We start from the raw sequence: 24,820 nt of genomic DNA on the forward strand, positions 1-24,820 counted from the left end.
AGCATTTTTAGACCGCGCAATCCGATTCAAACAGTGTCTAATTGAATCTGACACCGCTCAGACGTATAAAAAAGAAGAAGGATATTTCGAGGTTATAATAAGTATATTGGATACAAATAATCAATTGTAATAAATAAAATGTTTTTTTGAGGTTAAGTTAGTTAAATTTGACATCAACGTCGTTCGTATGTCAAATATTGATATAAATTGAAAACCGATATGTCTAGATTGAGAAAAGAGAAGCGTTGCTTTTGCGATGCAATTAAACCGGGTCCTTTGAGTTATAAACGCAAAATTATGGAAAATTTGAGAAATGAGACACCCGCTATGGATAGTAATAACGATTGTAGTAGCATCCCAACGAGTTCGAGCGCTAGAGATAATTCTAAACCAACACACGAAGCTACCAAAGAAGAAAACATCAAACATCGAAGAATGAAGAGATTTAAAATGCAATCGGACGGTGTTATTACATCTATTAATTGCGGTACGTCTGAAGATAATGAGTTTTCTTATAAAAAAGACAATGTTAAGGATAAAACTAAGAATAGCGAAAGAGTTTTGTTAATTGAAGCACAAAATGTAGATATTCAGAATCATTATTATACAATTTCTTAAACTATTACGATTATTCGTATTTACTACCAACTCCGGGAGTTTCTTTTCCAGCCTTTTTCAAGGTAAGTTCATCCTCAAACTTACTCTTATTTACCGATACTTTCCATTTGTACCTAACCATAGTTATTAACCTCTAGTTTCTCACCCCTTTTCTTTCCAAATCAATCTTCACATCATCTAATATCTTTAGATCATTATTCTCGATCATCCAACTTTTATTTTCATTCTTTTCTTTCATTGTTTCTAACATAAATGTAACATAAACTTCTGACTTTAAACAGCCCCTCAAAAAAAATTCGCAGCAGTTAAATTTGGTGACTTATAACCTATTTCGAATTTTCCAAAACTTGAAAAAAACTCGTGGGGGTACATGATAGATTTTTGCTCAAAATTACATTATAACAGACTACAAAAATATTTTTCGTACGTATGTTTGGTACAATAAACTCTATTTGTAGAAAAATCTGCGGGACTTTGAGCCGTAAGGGATTTTAAATTATTATAAATAAAATAACGAGGGAAATTAATGGTTTTTGTATGCACAACTCCACGCGCGATTTCCCAGGTAGCTGTGTCAGAAATATACGTGACCACAAAACTGCATTTTCCAACTATCATATCGCTTGTCCAGTTCAAGACTGGTTTATTTCAAAAAAAGCGATTTCTCAGGAGAGCTGATTAAAGTTTATGCTTTTCTCTTCAATTGATATCCGATGATTGCATTATCCGAATTTTTTAAATTTTGCACGAATCATCACAATAAAAGTACCCCTCTATAGATTTACAGAGGTTTTCCCCTCTCTCTATACTATTTTTTTTATGAGTAATTATGAGCAAAACTCCAAGATGATCCTATCTTGCACCGAAATATTTCAGGTTTTTATGGATAACTCCAGTTATTAATCATTCAAAAGCTGTTTATTTTTTATGAAACAAGTACAAAAATAAGAACAAAAGTGTAAAACATAATAAATATCTTCATGAATTCAAAAATCCTTGAGACTAGTGAGACATTTTTAGTGAAAAAAAGTCATGAGTCTTCATTCTCAGTGGTAACTACGTCTTTCTTCAGACTAGGTAGGCACTCTTATCACAAATTGTAGACAAAAAAACATTTTCATTATTTTAAGATAATCACAGCTTATTACAAAATATGACTTTGTACAATAAATGCATGTAAAACTTTACATCTAGATACTACAAAAAGAGAAAAAAAAATACTGTGCCAATTCGTTTCCTACTGAAGGAACTCAACAATACAATTACTTGGAAAAAAATGCATGTAAATACTTTTACAACTAGATACTTAAAAAAAGAGAGAAAAAAATACTGGGCTAATTCGTTTCCTATTGTAGGAAATCAACAATACAATTGCTTTGGAAAAAAATGAAAATAATAATAACAGTATAAAATAACAAAAATTGTAGGAAAACCAAGGAAGCGATTAGTTTGCACCTTTTATAAATTTTTGTAAAACTCTTTGTAACACAGAGGCATGACAGCTACACCAGTGGTTTTTTTCTGGAAAAGAGAAAGTAATGCTTCTTTTTTTTTATTAGTGATGCTCGACTTTCTTGTATAGGCCTTGGAGAGTGTTACAGTTGGAGTGAAACTGAAACTGCAAGAAGCAGATGAACTGCTTCGACGTTTCTTGTTCTGGTTTGCTATGTTGATAGATTTGAAATCTTGCTGAGAGAATGATGTTTTATATCGAAAAAATCCAAGCTCATCTTTGTGGGTCTCAATCACACAGATATCAGCGATTGGTACCTTAACACCGTCTTCATTGAACAAAGCGTCCTTTATTGTCAAGTCAGCTGTCAGCTTTGCTGGAGGTGTCTTCTTTGCTTGTGAGATGATAGAAATATAATTTTCTGGGACGTAGATAAGTGAGGCTTTTCTATATTTCTTTATAGCCCGTTCTATAACAGAGTGAACATTGTCGCCCTCGTTTTGAGTGTGTCCAGTTACTAGGAATTTGTGCGCTATAGATCTGATATTTTTAAGCTCCCAAGTGGCAAACATGAACAGGGCAAAAATAAACCGGTTTTTTTGCTGACCTCCGCAGTTATCACTGTAAAAAATGACATTAACTGGGGTATTGACAGTTCTGTTTAGGTTTTCGAGGTATAACCAGATGCAACTGCCAATTTCGTTGGCACCCCGTTTTGCTTGGCCTTCATGCCACATGTAACAATATGTCTTCTTGGACTTTAGCTCATACATAGTGAAGTTATACACGTTTATTTTGGACACGTAATAAAAGGCTGATGATTCTCCTTGAGGGCAAGGCAGGGAAGTTTGTAGATCAAAAACGGTCACAATTTTATCTAATCCTTTATCTGTATCCTTTTCTAATCGAGCCATCTACTTTTCTCTCAAATGCTCTTGGTAATTATCTTCGAGCTGTGCTTTCTCAGATTCAGAGGCGTTCAGGTAGCCAAAAACAAAAATTACACTGATCTTTTTTAGGGCGGTGGAAAGCAATGTTGAACTCGGTGTTGAATATGAAGACGTACAATGAATACTTAACGAATGGCTGGCTTGCCTCTTTCTGGACCTCGACATAATCACGATGCAGATCTGCAATAGACTTTCCTCCTTCAATGTACTCCTTTTTACTATTCGATCGGCAGTAGTGGCTTTCGAGCCGAGGTATGGAGTTGATGTGATTTTGTACACCTTCCTTCATCTCAGGTGGAAGAGTGGGTTGCTTATGGTGTTTTCCTCTTTGGTCTGATTCAAAAATACCACCAATGTTGGATTTTTCTTTTCTTATCGCAGTGTTGAGAGCTCGAGCACTGATATTGAGAGTGGCCAAGAAGAAGATCTTGCATACACGTATTTTTTTCTTATCAATAGTAAAATAAAATACTTTGTTAAGGGCTCTTGGTGTTTTATCTAATCGGCCGTAACGGTATCGGGGGTTGACTTCAGAAAGACAACTGTTTAAGAACGCTCTTTGCAAATGGATATTCGAGAGGTTCCAGTATTTAGTAAAAATTTCTATGCGCGTTTCCTCGCTTATGTTGGCTGCACAATGAAAGCGACATTTAGTTTCATTGCACGGTGGATGTACCTTCCTGGCTTCCCTCAACTTGACGAATTTTTCTTTGGAGCCATCAGGATTTTTCCGCACTCCCAATGATTCGTAACTTCTTCCAGATATCTCCATAATAGATCACTTACCAAGAACAATATTACTAAAAATTTCAGTGTTAAAGAGGGCTATCTCAGGTTGTCTCCAATAATTTCTGGAAATTTAAGAGCTAAAGAGGGCTATCTAAAGTTGGCTCTTCCTTGAAGAGGATAATCTAGAGGGAAATAAGTTAATTTACCATTCAAAATAGAGCCATTATCATAATAGTTCAGTTTTGTACTAAAGATTGATATGAAAAAGTTACTTACTGTCGGTTTATCACATAATAACCCACTATTGCACAATAGAACTCCACTCTCTCTAAGTGTGGCAAGGATCAAAACTGAAATGATTCACTCTTGCACTGCCCCCCCTCCACAAATCAAAGATGGCCCACTTACATGCACTTCATCTAAGGGTGATCCACTAAGTTTTTTAAGAAACGGTCTTACACAGAGTTAGTAGAGGCAATTTGAAGATAATTCATGCAAAAAACTGAAAATCGCTTTATTTTGAGTTAGACCAGTCTTGAACTGGACAAGCGATATGTTAAGTTAAGGAATCAATCCGATGAGTTTTAAACACGAAAAAAAAAGGATTATGATAGAGTGTCGTGATAAACTCCACTTTAGTAATGAAAATAATGAATTGTGATTTTCTGCATTAGAAGATAATCTGTAAAAAATACATCGAGGGAAAAAGAAGACATGTACTAACAAAATTAAAAGGAGTAACAGAAAGAGACATATTCAAAATTATACTTATCTACAATTATTCTACATATCTCATAACAGTAAAGGGAGACACAGAGTTGAAAAGCTAAGAACAAATGTGGAAAACATTGAGAAATACGGTCCCCTCAAAATTCTTTATACATATAATTAATATTAATTAGATACCTTCCATACAACAGCTGTAACCCTACATTTTGATGTTTAGGTCTTTTTTTGAGAAGAATAATGTTCCCTTTTCGTTCTCTCAACGTTTTTGCTTCTATTAGAATGATATGATAACAACATACTTTCAACTGGTTGTTGAGGTGCTAAAAAAATAAAACATAAGTGTGTGGATATGTCTCGGTGGAAACTGCATTACCTCACCCAATTCAAACAAAAATGTTTCTTGAATATTCAACAACTCTAAATACCTTTGACATGGTGTACAATAAACCATTAAGTGGCATTACAATGTATTCGCTAAGCTAAATTTACACTCAACTGTCATATGCATACAGGACTTTTCAGGAAAATTATTCATTTTTCATTCAGTTGCACAATGAAAGCGACATTTACTTTCATTGCACGGTGGCTGTACCTTCCTGGCTTCCCTCAACTTGACGAATTTTTCTTTGGAGCCATCAGGATTTTGCCGCACTCCAAATGATTCGTAACTTCTTCCAGATATCTCCATAATAGATCACTTACCAAGAACAATATTACTAAAAATTTCAGTGTTAAAGAGGGCTATCTCAGGTTGTCTCCAATAATTTCTGGAAATTTAAGAGCTAAAGAGGGCTATCTCAAGTTGGCTCTTCCTTGAAGAGGATAATCTAGAGGGAAATAAGTTAATTTACCATTCAAAATAGAGCCATTATCATAATAGTTCAGTTTTGTACTAAAGATTGATATGAAAAAGTTACTTACTGTCGGTTTATAACATAATAACCCACTATTGCACATTAGAACTCCACTCTCTCTATGTGTGGCAAGGATCACTCTTGCACAGCCCCCCCTCCACAAATCAAAGATGGCTCACTTACATGCACTCCATCTAGGGGTGATCCACTAAGTTTTTTAAGAAACGGTCTTACACAGAGTTAGTAGAGGCAATTTGAAGATAATTCATCGGATGAAGATTTAAATTAATTAAATTTTAAGTCTTAAACTGGTATTTGTTTAAACGTAATAGCACCCCAAAAGCCGTTGGGTTATAAAACGACGACGCGCAGTCATTACCATTTTTAAATTACCCAATCAAAAAAAAAGAATTAAATAATTGACGTTTCTTGAACAAAAACGATTTTTCAAATTTCAAAAATTAATTATTCAAACCTACGAACTTTTGATTTGAGGTTAACTCAATAATTAAATCACCCCGCGTTGTTCAAAACGTTCCGTTTTGATACTGAATTCGAGCTTATGACGTTATTAATCTTTATTTTTGATAATGAGGACAGTTGAGCTTTTGTACTGTACAATTTATCTCGAAATAATGATTGAAATTGTACTTTTAATTAATTAAAGAGAATCCAAAGGAGCTGATATCAGATCTCATCCGAGTTTGTGTGTAGTTTTGCCCGTTTCTCCAAGGATATATTCAAAAGAGAATTCTCTCGTGTTTCAATACGAAATTGTTTGTAATGCAAATTCAGTTTTATTATAAAATTTCGTTTCTATATACGTGTATTATAATCAATTTTAATCTCAAGACTTCCTCGAAGAGCTCCATAATAAAAACATCTTATTGTTCCCCATATGGGATTTTACTATGTGTCCAGTATAGGCCCAGACTTGGACCAAGTGTCCTAAACTTGGTGGGACTGTGATTTAAACCCGGTTGGGATAACGTATAACTATCATTTATGTATCCCAATAAAGTTGGGATAAAGTATAACCATCATTTATGTATCCCAATAAAGTTGGGCTAAAGTAAAACTATCATTTGTGTATCCCCAGAAAGTTGAGCTAACGTATAACTATCATTTATGTATCCTAATAAAATTGAGCTAAAGTATAACTATCCCAATAAAGTTGGGCTAAAGTATAACTATCATTTATGTATCCCCAGGAAGTTGGGCTAAAGTATTACTATTATTTATGTATCCCAATAAAGTTGGGCTAACGTTTTTAATAAAGTTTTTTTTTGAGAGTTATTCACTACGCATAACATATTGTGGTGTTTGTTGATTTATGTATGTCAAACGATTTGACCATACATTCCTCAATTTTTTTTCTTTGGTTCAACTTTTTTTATTTCTTTTTTATTTACTCAATGCGTCTTTCTCGCGCGTTTTCAGTTTGTGGTTTAACGAAATGGGTCATGTGGATATTTTTTCATTGTAATTTCAACTAAACACTGTCCCAGTTCTACCAGAAGATTACGTAGTTTAGGAGTTATTCCCGTCGCCACGGCCGTTTAAGGGGATCATCTTCATCGGAAAACCGTAAAATAGCCGCATTATAACGAAGTCCCGTATCACCTTCCAGACCATTTCCGTTTTATCGTAAGATATATGGAATATACGTCAGAAAGTAACTTTTTTTTAACTCTTTCAATTTGGACTCGCATAATATTTTACCAATAAAACGATTGTCGATGTGATTACGAAAATGAATATATTGTATGAAAGGAATTCATATAAAACGACGATTTTTATAATGATAATCCACTGAAATGTTTACCTGCAGTTTTTGAAGACGACAACATAGATATATAAAGGCGAATCAATCAGTGTATTTGTGAATGTTGTCGATTTAGCTGAGGAAGCTTTACAAAGTCTTCTTCAAGATCAAAAATCCATAGTGATTCTACGAGGTCCAGATTCGAACAACTTTATTCAACAAAATCCCCACCTAGAGCAGTTTTTCCAAGACTTATTTGACAGGTAGAGTTTCACAGAACTTCAAGACAGTTTTATTTAGAACATGGTTCTGTTTTGTAGTTAAAACTTTCATTCATTCGACGTAGAGGTGGTTTTCCTTTGGTTTTGTAACAATTTTGATATATTCTTCTTTGAAACCAATTGGTGAGTCGATTGCTTATCACTTTTTGAAAAGAGAAATCACTAATTGAGTCGCTTTGCGTGACTGTTCAGTGGTTTACGTTCATTTTCCAAATATTACGAAGATAGGAACGAAATTTTTAATAACATGATGACTGTTTTATCATTTTCGAGTGTCGTTTCAAATCCGAATGTTATATGCAATTCAATATTATACCCCGTATGGATATTGGGGATATTATTTCAATTTTCATATTTATGCATGCGAACTTTTCCTTTAACAAAACATCGAAGTATCTATTGAAAGAAAACCAAATAAATATCTACGTAGGGCAATAACTAACTAAACTAACAAATAGAGAATCGTGTATATATGCGGCATATCTACATATCATATGCCCAAATACAAATTACATATCATTGATTATTCATACATAATAATAATTTCGCCTAAAGGATATAGGAACATGTCCGCCGCAAAGCTGCGGTTCGTTTTAATACTTTCCAGCCCTGTGGGCTCCGGTAGTTGCTATGCATAGATAACGTCCCCCCATAGATATAACGAATAAACATGGACGTCGTTAAATAATTATTTACTAAATTTGTATAAACACATTCCATAATCGGAATTATTTCCGATTATCAATTTCGACACCTCATGGATTTTATAAATTTATAGGTAAAATAAATATTGTTCACGGTGGGTTCAAGAAGTAATTTTGAATTAAAGTTCAAGCGATCATTTGTTAGCGGTACCTACTCTCTGTATTTATCATCAGTTAATGAGATTCGTCTTTAGAAACTTTGTTTTCCAAAAAACAAACTATAATTTGTCTTTGGGAGTTGCCATTTCAAAAAAAAAACACAATTCGTCTTTAGAAACTTATTTTTTTAAGAAAAAACTGACATTTGTATTAACGAACATTCTTTTTGAAAACCAAAAACATTTGAACAATTATGAACCAAAATTAGTATTTAGAATATTCCGTTTTTGGAAAAACAAACCAAAATTTGTATTTAGAAACTTTATTTAAAAAAATAGACATTTGTTTTAGGAGACTTTCTGTTTCATTAGAAACCAAAATTTGTTTAAACAAACCTCATTTTTCCAAAAATAAGATGAGATTCGTCTTAAGAAATTCTGTTTTTCGAAAAGCAAACCAAAATTTGCCTTCGGGTATTGCCATTTCGATAGAAAACAAAATTCGTATTTAGAAATTTCTGTTTATGGAAAAACAAACCAAATGTTGTGTTTAGAAACTTTATTTTTCAAAAAAAAATAGATATTTGTCTTAAGACACTTTCTGTTTCAATTAGAAACCAAAATTTGTTTGTACAAATTTCATTTCTCCAAAAATAAGATGAGATTCGTCTTTACAAACTTTGTTTTTGGAAAAGCAAACCAAAATTTGCCTTCGGGAATTGCCATTTCGATAAAAAACAAAATTCGTCTTTAGAAACTTTGTTTTTCGAAAACAAAAAAATATTATCACAAGAGACTTTCTTTTGCAATTAGAAACCATATTCAGAAACTTCAAAAATAAACCGACCTTTGTTTTCCAGAACTGTCGTATTCGAAAAAACAAACAAAATTTGTTTAAAGAAACCGTTTTTTCCAAAAATAAATTGTCTGTTATCATAAAAAAATGTTGGTGGATGTTTTATTTAGATAGACAGACAAACCAACGAATTGATTAAATAAAGTTTGTAAAAAGAAAAATTTCTAGGAACCAGAAATAAGTGGACTTAGGGAGAGATACTTAACCTCTAAGGAAAATAAGATCCGAGATTATTTTATATATCAAACAATACATGTGAACGTCCATTTTCAAAATAGAATAATTTCGACTATTTAATTAACAATAATTGTATTCAACGATCTAATTTAATGAACAGTTACAACAAAATTTCTCTGTAACACAGTTTATAAACTCGACTAGGAGGTTCACCTTTTGTTTTCCATTTCCAACTTTTTTCCCTCCACGCTTTTATTTATTAAGGAGGATGAATTAATAAAAACGTATACAAAGTAAAGTTTTACAAACCGTTAGAGCTTCATTTACATCCTGGAAAAAAAAGACATAAAATATCCCCCAAAATAAAATACGTTGCGAAAAATATTCCGAATAAAAAAATTCTCAACGAGGCCGTTTTAGAGAAATTTCAGTGTAGTGGGTACTCACACAAGTACCTAGCCTGACCTAAATATGGCGGTAGTTATTTGAAAAATATTAGAAAGTACACAATCTATACAAAACTTTCATTTGAAAGGCGTTAGCCTAAATAATATGAAAGTTGAACTGAATTCTACGCAGGGCGAGATTGCTAGTTCGTTATAAACAGTAAAATATTGTGTAGCAAAGTTTATACGAGACCGTACGACCTTCGAAGACCAAATGTTTCAATATTGAAGACTCGATCGTGATGGTATTGATATTTTACTGTAGATTTTAGTTAGTAGATTGATTTACTTTAATTTTTAATTTAGTTAAAATCCGAAAGATAAATAAAAAGCCGACAGTTTTCTTTGCGGAGTAATGTTCCACAATTTCTACTAAACTGGTAAGACTAACGAACAATATAAATCAGCTTAACGTCGTGGCATTAATCTAAACGCCAGAAGGAATTAAATTTTGGACTAAATTGGTATACCTTTCAAACGGTTGGGATTTTTGAGTCCTTATTTCACACTTGACCGGAAGAAAGATGTGAATAATTGCTTAGGAAAAACTTTTTTCTTATATTTCAAGCCACATTTTCTGGAATTTAATTTAATTCAATACTCAAACTTTCTATTGGATATTGTTTGTTTTATTAGGGATTCGTGATGTTTTTTTATGACTTCTTGAAATTTAAAATATCCGTTTTATACGGATTATTATACTGTTTATACGAAATGTAGAAGTTTATTTCGTGATAGAGAGTACTGCCTGGGGTTTATTCATAAAAAGCAGTGGCTATATAACCAAACAGACTGAATACATTGTTCACGCCGATATAGATTGACGCTCGTTTCGATAACCAAGTTATATCATCTTCAGAAACTGAAGATAAACTGTGTATTCTAAGTGCATTTAAGCCCTCGAAAGCTCCTGCATAGATATCTGATTTTTCGAAAGCTTTGTCTGACTTTTGTATATGTTAATATTTAATTTCTTATTTTTTAGACCTTTTAATATGTTTATACTTCTGAATTTTCTTGATTTTTGGAGTCTTTTGTTTTAAAAAACGTCAAATTTTTATTTGTATTTCAAAAATTACGAAAAAAAAACGGAATAGGCCTAGAATCAAGAAGAAGAAGAAGAAAATTCAATGAAATAATGTCGAAAAATAGACAAAAAGGATACTAAATATGTAATTGTTATTGAAAATTTAATAAAAGAACGTCTAAAAACAAAAATATACAAAAACAAAAAAAAGTAACGTGTAAGTCTTACATTAAACGGAGTCAAAGAAAAATATTTAACAGTGTAATATTTATTTTAAAAAATGGTAGTTTCGTTGTTGTTGAGTTCCAACCTAAAATTCATCACCTTGTATATGTTGGAAACGATAAAAAAATCAAAAATAATTGCTCATAATGGATAGAACAAATTTTTAGAAAAATATAGAAAACCAAACACGTTTATCGGTTAAATAGTCACGCCCCGATTCACATCAATTTGCTTTGTACGTTTTTTTTGTTGACGTGAAATATTTTTGGTTCATGGTTCATGCGCGCTTTTTTGCACTTATTTTTTACGACCCTTTTTCAATTAGAGTTTATTGGTTCGTGTTTATGTATCCATCTTTTTATAGCGAGAGGAATAAATATGCATTTTTTGCAAATTGATCATCGTAATTTTGAATAATTAAAAATGTAACAACAAAAATCGTTTACATTTTTTCAACATAAGAAATCCAAAAATGATAATGTATAAATTAATATTGATATAGTTTCCGCGTCCTGATCAAACCCTGTATAACAGAGTTATTTGATAGATACTTGAGTTTCGTGATACGGCAACACTGATGTGAATACATATATGAAATCTGTCATTGTCATCATAAAGTTTGACATTTGTAATGGCGAACGTGTTGTTTACTACGATTTTCGACGTAGATTAAACTAATGTTGAAGAATTCGGTGATGAAACCCAATCTCGCGGACGTTGTTATGAACCCACGTTTCATCTATAACATACAACGGTTTTATTTCTGTTAAACGCTCGATGGAAACATTTTCGCGTCGATGGTTTTGTTTCAATGTGCGCAAACGCGGCATCCATCTTGTACTCAACTTTCTAATGTCAAAATTTTCAGTTAAAGCACGATGTACATGTCGAGTATGTTTGCTATGAATAAACTGAACGATCCACAAGATTTCAGAAAAGATAATCGTTTTCTTCTCACTTCTCATTTTGAAAACATCGCTATACATGGTTTTCCCTAGCTAGTATCTAAAAGATTCAAGAATGAATGTTACAACGGGACGTAAAAGTGCTTTTCACGACCCCCGATATTAAATAGAATCATATATTGCAAAATTCTACGTTTAAAAACTACACCAAGAAAAATGTTGAAAAACTCATCAATTTAATCGAAAGATATATTCGAAAGACTATGGTAGAAACGGTCTAGAAACAAACAAAACATCATAGAAAAGAAAAAAAGGAAGTTTCAAAACGCATCTAAATAGGAAAAGAACAAATTATAGTCAAAACAAATAAAAATTTAAGCGATTTTTTATCAAATTGCAGCGTTTTGTTAGTTTAAGTTGAATGAAATTCATAATTTTATCATATCTGGTATACGAGTGAAAATTCTCTAAATCTGTTGATTGCATTTTAGATTTTAAACCATGCAAAACATTTTAAAAAGAATAATTTTTTTTCGTAATATCAACAATTAAAAAGTTAGAGTAGGTAATTTTTAATTTGTTACATGTTTCTCAGTGTACTTTTATATAAAACATGGAAATTCGTAATAAAAGTTACAGACGGTGGTAAAATGAAGCTGTTAAAGTAACGACGATGTTCAGAAACTATAATTTTGTATAATGTTCAAAAAACAACAACTTATATATATTTAAATAAATTTATTCATACAATTTAACAAATTAAAGTTATTTATTTGAAAAAATGATTGTTAATAATAACAGTATGAGCTCTAATAGTAACTATTCCAACATCATCTAAATTTTTGGGATCATTGTCTGGTTTTTCTTCACGATTAGAAGTATTGACAGCGTCTTCATCGAAAGCTACTTCTAGTTGAGGTATTATCGTATCTTCGTTATCGTTTTCAATAATAGTACCCAGTTTGAGATCTTGTTTAGAACTAGAAAGTTCGCTTAACATAATAGGTACCTTCAAATCTTCAACGCTTCTTTCAACTGAACTCACGAATCTTGGTGGTACTCGAGGTAATTTCTCCAAAAATACAATGGGGAATGTACATTCCGTTTGCGTGGAAGTATCGCTGGTTCTTCTTCTCAATATATTCATGTTCATTATTATAATAAACGATTCAGTAATTATGACAGATGTCAAAACAGATCGGTCAATTTTGATATGTAAACTGTCAATTATTGTTGTAGAACTAGGGGAAATGTGCCTATGATGGACCCCTTAAGGAAATATCATTACAACTTTTTTAGTTTTGGACTTATTAATTTTTTTCACATGAAAATATATACTTAGCTCGAAGTTTATTATAGTATAGGAAGATTTTTCTGCCAAATAATTTCCGGTTTAATAGCATAGCTATTTTTAAAAAAGTAGTCGAGGGGTCCATCATTAGCACACATCTGCCCATGTCGGACCCCTTTAAAATAAATGAAAAAAAAATGTCTTTAAAGTTTTATTAGAAAAAAAATATAGAACAAACTAACATCACGTTAGGTACAGAGCTCACAAATAAAAGACTTGCAATGGAAGGAAACACCAGCGCACTCATTATGGCACCACGAGTTACATTTTTGACAACGAATCCACTTTTCTTTTGCACGTGAGTGCGAGAATAACTCATTGCAGTAAAGGCAGCTAGCATCATCATCTGAGTCATCTTGTCCCTTTTCCAAAAAGTTCTCTAAGGCGGATTCATCTTCATCAGAACTGTCATTTTCAATGACAAGTTTCCGTTTTACTATCCTGGCTTGTTGTTTTCTTATCTTTGTTTCCTTTTCTATAACCTTCTCTTTGAGTTCATGAATTTCTGGTGTTGAATTCAAATGACCAGTTTTTCCCCTTCTTCTGCATTTTTTTATCAGTACCAATTGCTACAGTTTGAGGGGGAGGACAAATTTCCTTTACAGAAATGTCGAGAACTGACGATGAAGACATGTTAAGACCAGATGTGGATGGGGTTTGAATTTCTAATTCCATTTGGTTCTCGATGATATCTCCTTGAGCCTCGGGAATCTGCTTATCCGCTGCTAAAGCTGGTGCAAACTGCCAGTCCTCGAAGACATGAGGATTGAAAGGATGAATGCCAGTCTTTTTGAACGAATTTATTGCATTTGATAGTACAGCACTCTTCAAATAAGCTTGATTGAGAAGACCTGCTATTTTGAATTGAGTCACAGCCTTCCCCGGGTTTTGACGAAGCCGTAATTGAATTTCTTGATCAAAATACGTATGAAGAGGACGGAAGAATCCTACGTCCAATGGTTGAACGTGATGTGAACAATCTGCCGGGAAGCAGAACACAATTACCCCATTTTCTTTTGCAAACTGAAGAGATTCGAGACTCTTATGGCTACTGTGCCCATCTAGGAGCAAAAGAACCTTATTGTTATTAGATGCTTTCGTATACTTCACGAAATGCTTTAGCCATCTACAAAAAATTTCACTGGTCATCCAACCTTTTTCTTGTACGAAAGCTATGCCACCAACGGGAGCATCGTTCATAAGCTCATCGTTCATCCTTTGACGAGGGTAAATAAGAGCAGGAGGGATGTAAGTGCCCATGACATTCATTGCGCACACTACGATCACGTGCTGCCCACGCTCTGCACTGCTGAGTGCACCAACTTGCTTCCGACCTTTTGAAGCGTAAATTTTTTGACATTTCTTTTGGACCGTAGTCAAACCTGACTCATCCATATTAAATATATTTTCGGGAGGAAAGTTGTACTGCTCCAGAGTGTTAGATAGTGTATTGAAATAGGCTTGAATATTAGGCTTGTTAAAAGCCTGGGCTCTAGCTAATGATGTACTTTCTGGACTACGCAAAGAAATTCGTGGATTGCGCTTCAGGAATCCCCTCACCCATTTCCAACCTGCCATTTTTGTTTCACGATTGAAACGATGCTCTATTTTATTTTTTTCGGCTACTTCGAATACCATCCGCCGCAAATATTTAGAGGTTAAACCAAAAAAACGTGTTTCCATATCAATAATATATCCTGCAATCTCCTCTTCGATGGCTTTAGAGAAAATTGCGGTTCGTCCTCCCAAATTACCCTTGGAACTGTCCTGTTTAGCCAAACGCCTTCGCAAAGTTGTTTTGGGAACATTGAAGGTCTTTGCAGCCAACTTAAAGCCCATACTGTGATCTTGTACGTTCTCAATAGCTTGTCGCATATCATGCTCGTCCCACTGTTGTCTTTTTTTGGATGCCATCTCTATAAATGGAAAAGAAAAACTACTAAAACAATATATTTATTTTGTTTATTTCAGGTCCAATGATGGACCCCTGGTCCATCATTGGGATCCGTTAAGTAGTCCATCATAGGCCATATTGCATAAATCTGATAAAAATCTCAATGTTTTTTGTTCTCCGCCATAACCTCAATTTTTACTCGCCAATTAACATGCAACAGTTCTATCAAGCTGTAGTAACAAAATCAGATTCTAGCTAAGAGTAAAACAAAAGTTATCTAACATCATGCCATGCTACTTTGTTATATCAATACATACCAATTTCAATTTATTTATTTATTTTCACAAAAATGGTTTAGATTCGCAAGAGCGCTTGTAAACAACTGACTATAAGCATCAATCAACCCAACCAATATGGTGGTAGTGTAATATGCGCGGTAAATTTGAAAATATAGCTAGTGGTCCATCATTGGCGGGGGTCCATCATAGGCACATTTCCCCTACAAAAACCATATTTCAAATATTCAGCAATGTACTTACGTTTCGGTTTTACCTTCTTCTTTTAAAAATTCTCAACTAGCCTAATGGAAATAAGTTTTGCATTGAGATGTTTATTATTATAAATTATTGATAAATGAATTTTGTCTTATCACTTGTTTTTAAATAAGAACTTTCAAGGCACTTACCATTTAACCAATCTAATCACTTTGTACAAATTCAACATTATATGTGCAAATCGAACTAAACGAGTAATGTCCTCAAAAGTTCTGATTGTATGTGAGTTGGTTGAGTAATTATAGATTATAATAGTGACTAGCTAAAACGTTGAAATAAGGTGTGAGAATGCTTATCGTTTCAATCGTAAATGAAAATGATTTTGTTGAATTTCTCTGAGCAAAATTGAATCCTATTTAACAAATTATTTTTTTTAGTATTTTAACATTATGCTTAGATTTTATGTTTAAGGAAACTTAACATTTAGTTGAAAGATATTTTAGGAAAGGAAAAGTAAGTCCTACCTCTGTTTTATGACCCCGGACACATGGGTCACACAAAGGACTCTTTTTTACTTTTCGGAGTAATGCATATATTTTAGTAAAACATCTGTAATTTTACTATTCTTAAGTAGAGGCTTAGACCTCATTGTAAATATTTTATTATTAGTTTTTAGTTAGTACAAACCGACTCTTTCAAGCGTGAGGACGGTTCTCGAAAACGTAGTCTTTTAAATAAAGACTTAATATATGAATGTTAACCACTGTGTATTTCATTTATAAATATAAAACCTAATAATCAAGATTACCTATCCATAACTTTCAACAGATTTCTTTCTGAATTTGATTGATACAATCATACATAATTTCGAATTGTATAAGTATGAAGAATTGGAAAATGGAGCCGAAGATACCTCCAATAATGATCTTTAACCGGAATGGATACAATTGTGCAATAAATGTTTGATTGAATTGCATAGTGGCAAATTGAGGAGAGTTAAATGAGAATTGAGAAAACGAATGACAATACCAATACTAACAATTCCAGATCAAATAATACTTCGAATGGCTAATGAAGATGATTTTTTAACAAACTTTATTGAAAAAATTAACAATTTTTCGCTTCGTCTTTCTCGAAGATTTCGCATATCTATATATGAAGCTGTACTTTTTGAGTCTGTTGAGCAGCTTCATTTTGACGGCTTTTTTAGCCTGTTTAACGGGGTACATCCATCCTGAGATTGAATTTATTGAATTTATCGTTCAGCACAAGGTTATCGTCGATATTTTTCAAGAACGGTTTCAAATTTTCGGCCTTCACCCAAGATCTATTCATTGTGTCGGAATCGAAAAATGCCACGTGGTATTGCGTCTGAAAATAATCGTTATCCGTCAATACACAGTTTGACTAACTCCATTATCGAGTACCTTGTGTCGTTTCAGGTATTTTATCAAGATAGATTACGGAAAAAAGTCGATTAATCACACTGTATATAGCCATCAAAATTTACAAACTCAATATAAAAAATAATAAACCTGTATATGAGTTTACAAATTTCCCACTCTCCACTTTCAATTGATTAAAAGCTCTCCTTCGAAAAGTTCATATGGCGTCGCTACAGTTCATTGGTGGTGACGAATCGAACTTATCTGGAGGAGTCACTATAATATTTTTAACGTTAGCATATTTTTCCTCCTTTGGAGCTTGGAATGATACCATTGAGTTTTGGTTTTGATAAGTTTGTTTTTTCTTCTCCTTAACCAACTTCAACCAGTTATTGAACTTTGTCACTACCAAATTTTTGTAATACAAATTGGTTTCTTTACTCAAAGACGACGACATTTTAAAACTTATATAATTTTAATATACAAAAGTTCATAAGTAAGAGCGGAAATGATGGAGAATCTACAAGTAAACGAATGAAAGAATATATGAAAAAATGAGGTATTATTCTTGATTAACTCCAGCATACTTTCCATAACTTTATGGAAAAGTGGATTGAGGGTAAATGACGGACACTAAGTAATCTAAGTGTATTTGGCTTAGATGCTTATGCTAAACATTTAGAAAAAACCTCAAAATTTGACAAGAAAAATAAAAAACTTCAGGTGATAGGATACTCGAATGGATATCGGTTCTGGAATAAAATTGAAATACAAAATATAAAAAAAATAACTACGATATTAAAAGATAATGAAGAAACCATAAGTCAAAAACAAGATAAAAGTAATGTGAAGAAGAGCCACGATGAGGAAAATGATGTTGAAAACAAAAAACAAGAAACAATAAAATGAGAAGTGTAAAATAGTATCGAGGACAACAAGGTACAGGAAATAAGGATATGAAAAAGAAAAATATTAATTCCTCAAGAAGCTTGAACAATCTTAACAGCACTTTACCTCTTGAGAGCCACCTTACTTCACAATGAAGCTGGTATGCTTTGAGCTCACTTCCCATTCTATCACACAGAATAGCAAAAAGTCGGGATTGCTTAGGCCGTGACTTAATGAAAGTTACAACCTTCAGTTCATAGCACAAGCACCATCAGTCTTCCGTCCATCCTTTTGTTTTATTTCGTTATATGTAATTAAATCATTGAGATACTTAAAAATTTTTCCCCTGGTGGTTTTGATGATAAAGACTTGCAAAAAAGCAGTTCTTCTTTTATCCTTTAATTGAGGTCAAAACCTAACAAAGGCTAATAGATTAGCTTAGCAAGCAACTTCAGTACTTTCATCAAGTTGATGTGAAAAGTTTGTTTTAAAACTGTAACTGTGAATTTGAGCGATTTTTTTTTGTTTCCTTTTCAGTGAATAAAACTTCAGATTCTACCCTACAGAGTGAGCTGTACTATTTTTAGCTATTAATACGAATAGGCTATATAATGCAATTGTAGCTTGTCTATTTTGCTCACAAGAAATTGATGTTTTCATTACTGAGTGTGACTTTAAGAATAAGTTCGAATAAGAGGTGAAAATGCTTATCATTTGAACTGAACTTGAATGTTACAATCATACATAATTTCGAATTGTATAGGAATGAAGAAATGGAAAATGGAACCGAAGATATCTACAATATTAAACTGAAACCTGAATGGATACAATTATGGAATGAACTTTTGATTGGATTGCACAGTGACAAATTGAGAAGTGTCAAAGAAGCATTAAGGAAATGAATGGCAATATTGAAAATTTCCAAATTAGATAATACTTCGATTGGTTAATGAAGATGCTAATAGAAAACAAAATGGGGGAAGTGAATTGAATAATAGAGGTAAATATTTAATTTCAATAAATATATGTAAAAACTTATGGTATACATGTTGATTGGTTGATTGTACAATGAATCGACACTGAGGACATACACACAGCTGCTCAAAATTTGTTAATTGAACATATCGCAAAAGTAAAAGTCCTCAAAAGATACTATGAAGATAAGAAGAATATTCACATTGAAAAATCCAAGACATATACTACTACTATTACCACACTTACTATTACACTGTCTGACTCCTGTTTCCAGTCTCTATATATTTTGTACAAATAAAAAAAATATTATCGAGTATAATTTGATTTAAGATCGTCAGTTGTTTGAATTAGTGAACTCAATCTCTACTCAATAACAACATTCTGTAGAGTTTTGTAAGCAGCTAAGTAATTACTAACTAATTAAATCATATGACAGTTGAAAACTGTTTTTGATGAATTTGAATTTGAAAAATCTGTCTCCACTTTCATGAATAAATTCGACGCATTTTTTTATTGAATTAGTTTTTTGCTACCCCAATGTCCTTTCAAAATGGAGTTCACAATAGGTCCCTTGCTTCGGATATTTCATCAGTATTCATGTTTGTTTCCTGTTTCTTTTTCATTGGAACTTCAATATCAGTGACATTATTAGAACATTCTTCTTGTTGGTTACAAGAGTTAGTCTTACTCTTAGAAGCACTTAAAATTTCAAATAAGTGTAGTAATTCAATGTAGGAAAATTTAGATGAAGCGGTTCTTTCAGACATTGTTGTAAAATACAGAAATTGCAATAAAGAGGTTGGCAATATCCAATACTAATGAATGAATCACCTCTTCCCAAATAGTATTTACAAAGCCAGATCGATAAAAAATTCATGTATTTCTTATATGAAAGAATAATCTACATAACCTCAATGTCAAACACATATGTAAACATTTTTCTTCAAAACAATTAGAAAACATAATTAAGATTTTTACTTCATCAAAGGGTTTGTGATAACCTTTTCAAAATGTAAATAAATGATTCTGTTAATGTAAAATGTCGACTTAAATTCTGGTCCGCATTTCTTGGAAGCTCATTTTAAGCTTTCTTCAAAGCAACCATGGCATCTTAAATTCATGCAGTCACAAAAATCCATTTCTAATTTATTTTCATAAGATGTTGACAGCGTCAAACGGGATCGATGTTCTTCGTGGAAGAATATCGTTATTTTTCTTCAATTTATTTCAATGGTGTCTTATACTGATTCGATGTCGGTAAAATTGCGGAATATGTTCTTTCTTCATGTATTTCAGTTTGTGAACCATTTTGACTAGATGTCGGTAGACTTGCGGAATCAAGTCGTCATGATCTCTCTCTATTTATATCAGTTTGTGGAAAATTTTGAATGGATGCTGTAAGTTTGACGGATTTAAATCGGATACTTCCTTCTTTTTTTGGAGGGCTAACGTTTTCATTCAGTGCTCTGTTTTTTCCTTGGAGATTTATCGTTATTTTCCCAAATAAAAATATTTTCAAGACCATAAAAATGATTTTGATGAAAAAGTTTACGAAAAAATATAAGCTATGCAACATCGCTATGTTTCTGTATTCGTTTGAGATAATATGGCTGCCTTTGTTTACTAAATACTGAAAAAGCATTTTGAATAGATTTGTTGGAGTGAAATATTTTTGAGTGTTTAGATATTGTTCAAGTGACATATTAGTCTTAATTTTAATTTTTAGAAAAGCTTTTTATATTTCCCTATTCCAGTCATATGGTTAAATTAGTTACTTACAAAACTCTACAGAATAATGTCATGAAGGACTTAGGGTGGTATCAAAAATTAAAACCAGTCATACTTTTTATAAAAGGAAAAAATGAAACTTTAATTGACAACCCAAATTTTAAGTAAGACTACACCAGATGCCCTTCTTTATTTATCGAGAACAGATATTAATAAATATTTCCATAATGCGGGTGCTACAGCTGAATTTGTTCTAATTTTTAATGATTTATTTGATATTTTGAACTCTCGTAATAGATTGACAAAATAAATATTTTAAAAACCACTTAGTTCAACAACAAAATATATAATTATATCAATTTATTATTTTTAAAACTACCCCAATACACATATTTCGAATATTTCATTCTCTTTGAAACTAGCTACGATGCAATCATATGTTTATATCAATTTTTTAAAATTCAATTTTCACCTTTTTCGTGGAACTTCTATGTTCGAATGTCATGTTTGCTTTCGGCTGCGGGAAAACAATTACAAATTGTCGTTAAGTCTGCTTCATCATTCTCAGTGTATTATGTGTTATGATCCATCGTTTTTAATCCAAAAATCTACAGAATACCTCAAAAATAGACAAGATAAATATGAAACTTCAGATGATAGGATATTCGAATAATGTATATCGACTCTGGAATAAAATTGAAATACATGGAGATGTGGAATTCGGTGATTAATATAAAGTTAAAATCATTACTCGGATGTTGAAAGATTATGGGGAAAGCAGTAGTCAAAAACAAGATGAAAGTAATGTGAAGAAGAGCCATGATGAGGAAAATGATGCTGAAAACAAAAAACAAGAAACAGAAAAGCCAAAAGTGTAAAATTAAGAAAGAAAGAATAAGAAATAAGGAAATCAAAAAGATAAAATTATCCCCCATTGCGTCATTTTACAACAAAAACAATTATAATTCATTAACAAGCCCAAACAATCTTGACAGCACTTCCATTCATTTCATCGCACAGAATGTCAAAAAGTCGGGATTGCTTAGGCTGCGACTTGATGAAATTTACAACCTTCACTGTATTATCAAGCGCCGATGGTTAAATTCTTTTTCTGTTCAAGGTCACATGCCTTTAAATTGATAGTTATGCTGCAGTTTTGTCATTTTTCAGTTTTTAGGAAAAAATAGATTAGATAGTTACGTATTTTTATGTATTTTTATCGTATTCCTACGTCACAATCGTTGTAAAGAAGTGATTCATGAGAAAAAATGCAAATAAAATTTGAAAACTTCATTTTTTTGGCCAGCTTATATAATATCAACCAAATACTTTATCAAAATAAAAAACAAACTAGACTAGGTACCTAATCATTATAATTACCTAATTATAAAATAATATTTCTGGCTTTGTGAGTGGCAAATTTATCAATAATTTCCGTAAAAACTATTTTTTCACAGATTTTGAATTTAATTTGAAGATAGATTTTCTTTGAAGAGTCACTCTATTTTTCAGAATACTCATATTTTTTCTTGACCTTCATCAGTGTATCGAAATCAGAACTGCTGAACTGTTGCTGTAACCAACAAGAACATTTTTCTTGTTGGTTACAAGAGTTATTCATACTTTCAGAAGCACTTAAAGTTTCAGGTGAGTGAAATAATTAAATTTCTGAAAATTTGGATGAAGCGGCTCTTTCAGACTGATGTAAAATACAAAATCAGCAAAAAGTATGCATTAACAACATTTTTCCAACGGACAATAAATTCCTTTCAGAGGTTGAGTCTAAACACTGCCAAGAAGTACCTGTTTTAATATCGCCAAATTTAACATAACTTTTTGCCCGAAAACAATATTCTCTGTAAATAAGCGAATTCTTTTATCAATCACACATTCTTTTACAAAAATATTTTTTCAGGATTTTCCTCCATTGAAAATTGTCTACTTTGAAATGAGATCCACAAATATAAATTTCTTCTGGTAAATCTTTACTAAAATCGAGTAAAAATGAGACAGCAACTGAAATAAGTGAGGAAAGACCGTTTCGATTCGAAGCTACCAGTCTAACAACATCCATAGAGAAGAGACTATTGTGCAGATTGGGAAATATAACGATAACCTTCAACGAGGAACATCAATCCCATTTAATACTGCAAGAGGAAAATAACGATAAATCTCCAAGGAAAAATTTATGTCTAGTTAAGATGTCTCGGTATAATTCCGCAATCCCGCTAATATCCAATGGATCCAGTGAAAACGTTAGCCCTCCATATCTATATCCACTTACAACTAAACCACAAATTGACATCTAGTCAAAATGGTTCACAAACTAAAATACATGAAGAGAGAACATATTCCGCAATTTTACCGACATCGAATCAGTGTAAGACACCGATTGAAATAAATGAAAAAAACCCATTTCGATATGGTTCCGCAAATCTGTCGCCATCCAGAGACATTAGTGTACAAATTGAAGAAAAATAACGACATTCTTCCACGAGGAACATCGATCCCGTTTGACGCGGCAATGCCGTCAACATCTTATGAAAATAAATTAGAAATGGATTTTTGTGACTGCATGAATTTAAGATGCCATGGTTGCTTTGGAGAAAGCTTAAAATGTGCTTCTAAGAAATGTGGACCAGAATCTAAATTTAATCGACCGTTTTACATTAACAGATTCATTTATTTCTTCTTCTTCTTCTTCTTCTTCTTTCATTAGGACTAGGTCCTGTATTTTCATCAAGGGTTTGCCAGGAGTAGTTGAGATGCTGAGGACCAGCTTTCATACCACCTTATAGGTTGTCGTCCAGGAGGTCGAGATGTGTCTGGTTTCTTTTCCTTTGCAATTTTTGCTAACCGTTCATTTGGCATTCTGTCAACATAGTCTCACCATTCTCTTCTATGGCTTCTTGCCCATCTTACTACATCCTGAATATCGCACATGTCCCTTTGAGATCAATAACAGGACATACGTTACTCGATCGGAAGAAAAATGAAGAAATAAGGGAGTCCGCATTTCTTGACGTGATTCATTCATTAGAATTAGATATTGTCAACCTTTTAAAAGCATTTAGCTTGTGTAAATCATACTCATCAATATGCATATTTATTGCATATTCTGTATTTTACATCAGTCTGAAAGACCCGTTTCATCTAAATTTTCCTAAATTGAATTATTACACTCATCTGAAACTTTAAGTGCTTCCAAGAGTGAGACTCTCTTATAACCAATAAGAAAAATGTTCTAATAATGTCACTGATATTGAGGTTCCACTAAAAAAATTAAAACAGGAAACAAACATTAACACTGATGAATTACCCGAAGCAAGGGATCTATTGGGTACTCCATTTTGCAAGGACAAGGAAAAACTAATTTACAAAAAAAATGCCTTGAATTTATTCATGAAAGTGGGGATAGATGTTTAGAATTTAAATTTTTTAAAAACATTTTTTAACATCCCATCACCTAAGAAAAGCGAAGAGGTTTTTAGGAATCTCAAATATTTGAGTTTATCTACTCGAAAGTAGCTTTTTCATCACTACGGGGCTTCATATAAAATCACATGATTTTTTGGGATTTATTTAAGAGATACCAAAATTTAAATTTTCCACAGTATCCAGTACAAGATGAGTACTTATTGAACTTACCACTGAATTTGGAAGTTGTTCTAATTCAATATGAGTAATGATAGATTTTCTTTCAAGAAATAGTCCAAATGGATCAAATTACATATTTTGTTCAATGCCTTTAGTGAGTTTACTAAATCAATCAATTGACTATCTTAAATCCAATTATACTCGGTAATATATTTTTGTTTTGTACAAAATACATAGAGACTAACGAAGAACATCGAAACAGGCGTCAGACTGTGTAATAGTGAGTGTGGTAATAGTAGTAGTACATATCTTGGATTTCTCAATGTGAATATTCTTCTTATCTTCATAGTATTTTTCAAGGACTTTTACTTTTGTGATATGTTCATTCAACAAATTTTCGGCAGCTGTCTTACATATATTTATTGTAATTAAATAATTTTTTACCTCTATTATTCGATTCACTATCCCGATTTTGTTTTCTATTTTTAAAAAAATTTTCTGTTGGAATTCAAATTTCCGTTCAAATTTTTGATAAAAATTTGTTAATTTTCTCAATAAAGTTTGTTGCAAAATCCTATTTTTCCATTATTTTCATGCAAATCATTTTTTATGCCAAATTTTATCATTTTCATGCCTTTTCCTTAAATTTCCAAATAAAAATTCAATTATATTGTCTTAAAGCGTCATAAAT

At 32.3% G+C, this 24,820-nt stretch overlaps 1 protein-coding gene across 1 annotated transcript; it reads right to left on the bottom strand.

Annotated features, from left to right (window-relative positions):
* Window positions 1–13,663: 13,663 nt before the first annotated feature.
* LOC130903090 (uncharacterized) lies at window positions 13,664–15,082 on the bottom strand. Its single transcript, XM_057815352.1, has one exon. It carries the CDS (start codon window positions 15,080–15,082, stop codon window positions 13,664–13,666), a length of 1,419 nt encoding a protein of 472 aa, XP_057671335.1.
* Window positions 15,083–24,820: the final 9,738 nt, after the last annotated feature.

Source organism: Diorhabda carinulata, chromosome Y, assembly GCF_026250575.1.
Source record: "Diorhabda carinulata isolate Delta chromosome Y, icDioCari1.1, whole genome shotgun sequence".
NCBI lineage: Eukaryota > Metazoa > Arthropoda > Insecta > Coleoptera > Chrysomelidae > Diorhabda > Diorhabda carinulata.

What these genes read in the sequence shown, in the direction of transcription:
- LOC130903090 (XM_057815352.1), bottom strand. Translation starts at nt 15,082, where the DNA reads ATGGCATCCAAAAAAAGACAACAGTGGGACGAGCATGATATGCGACAA.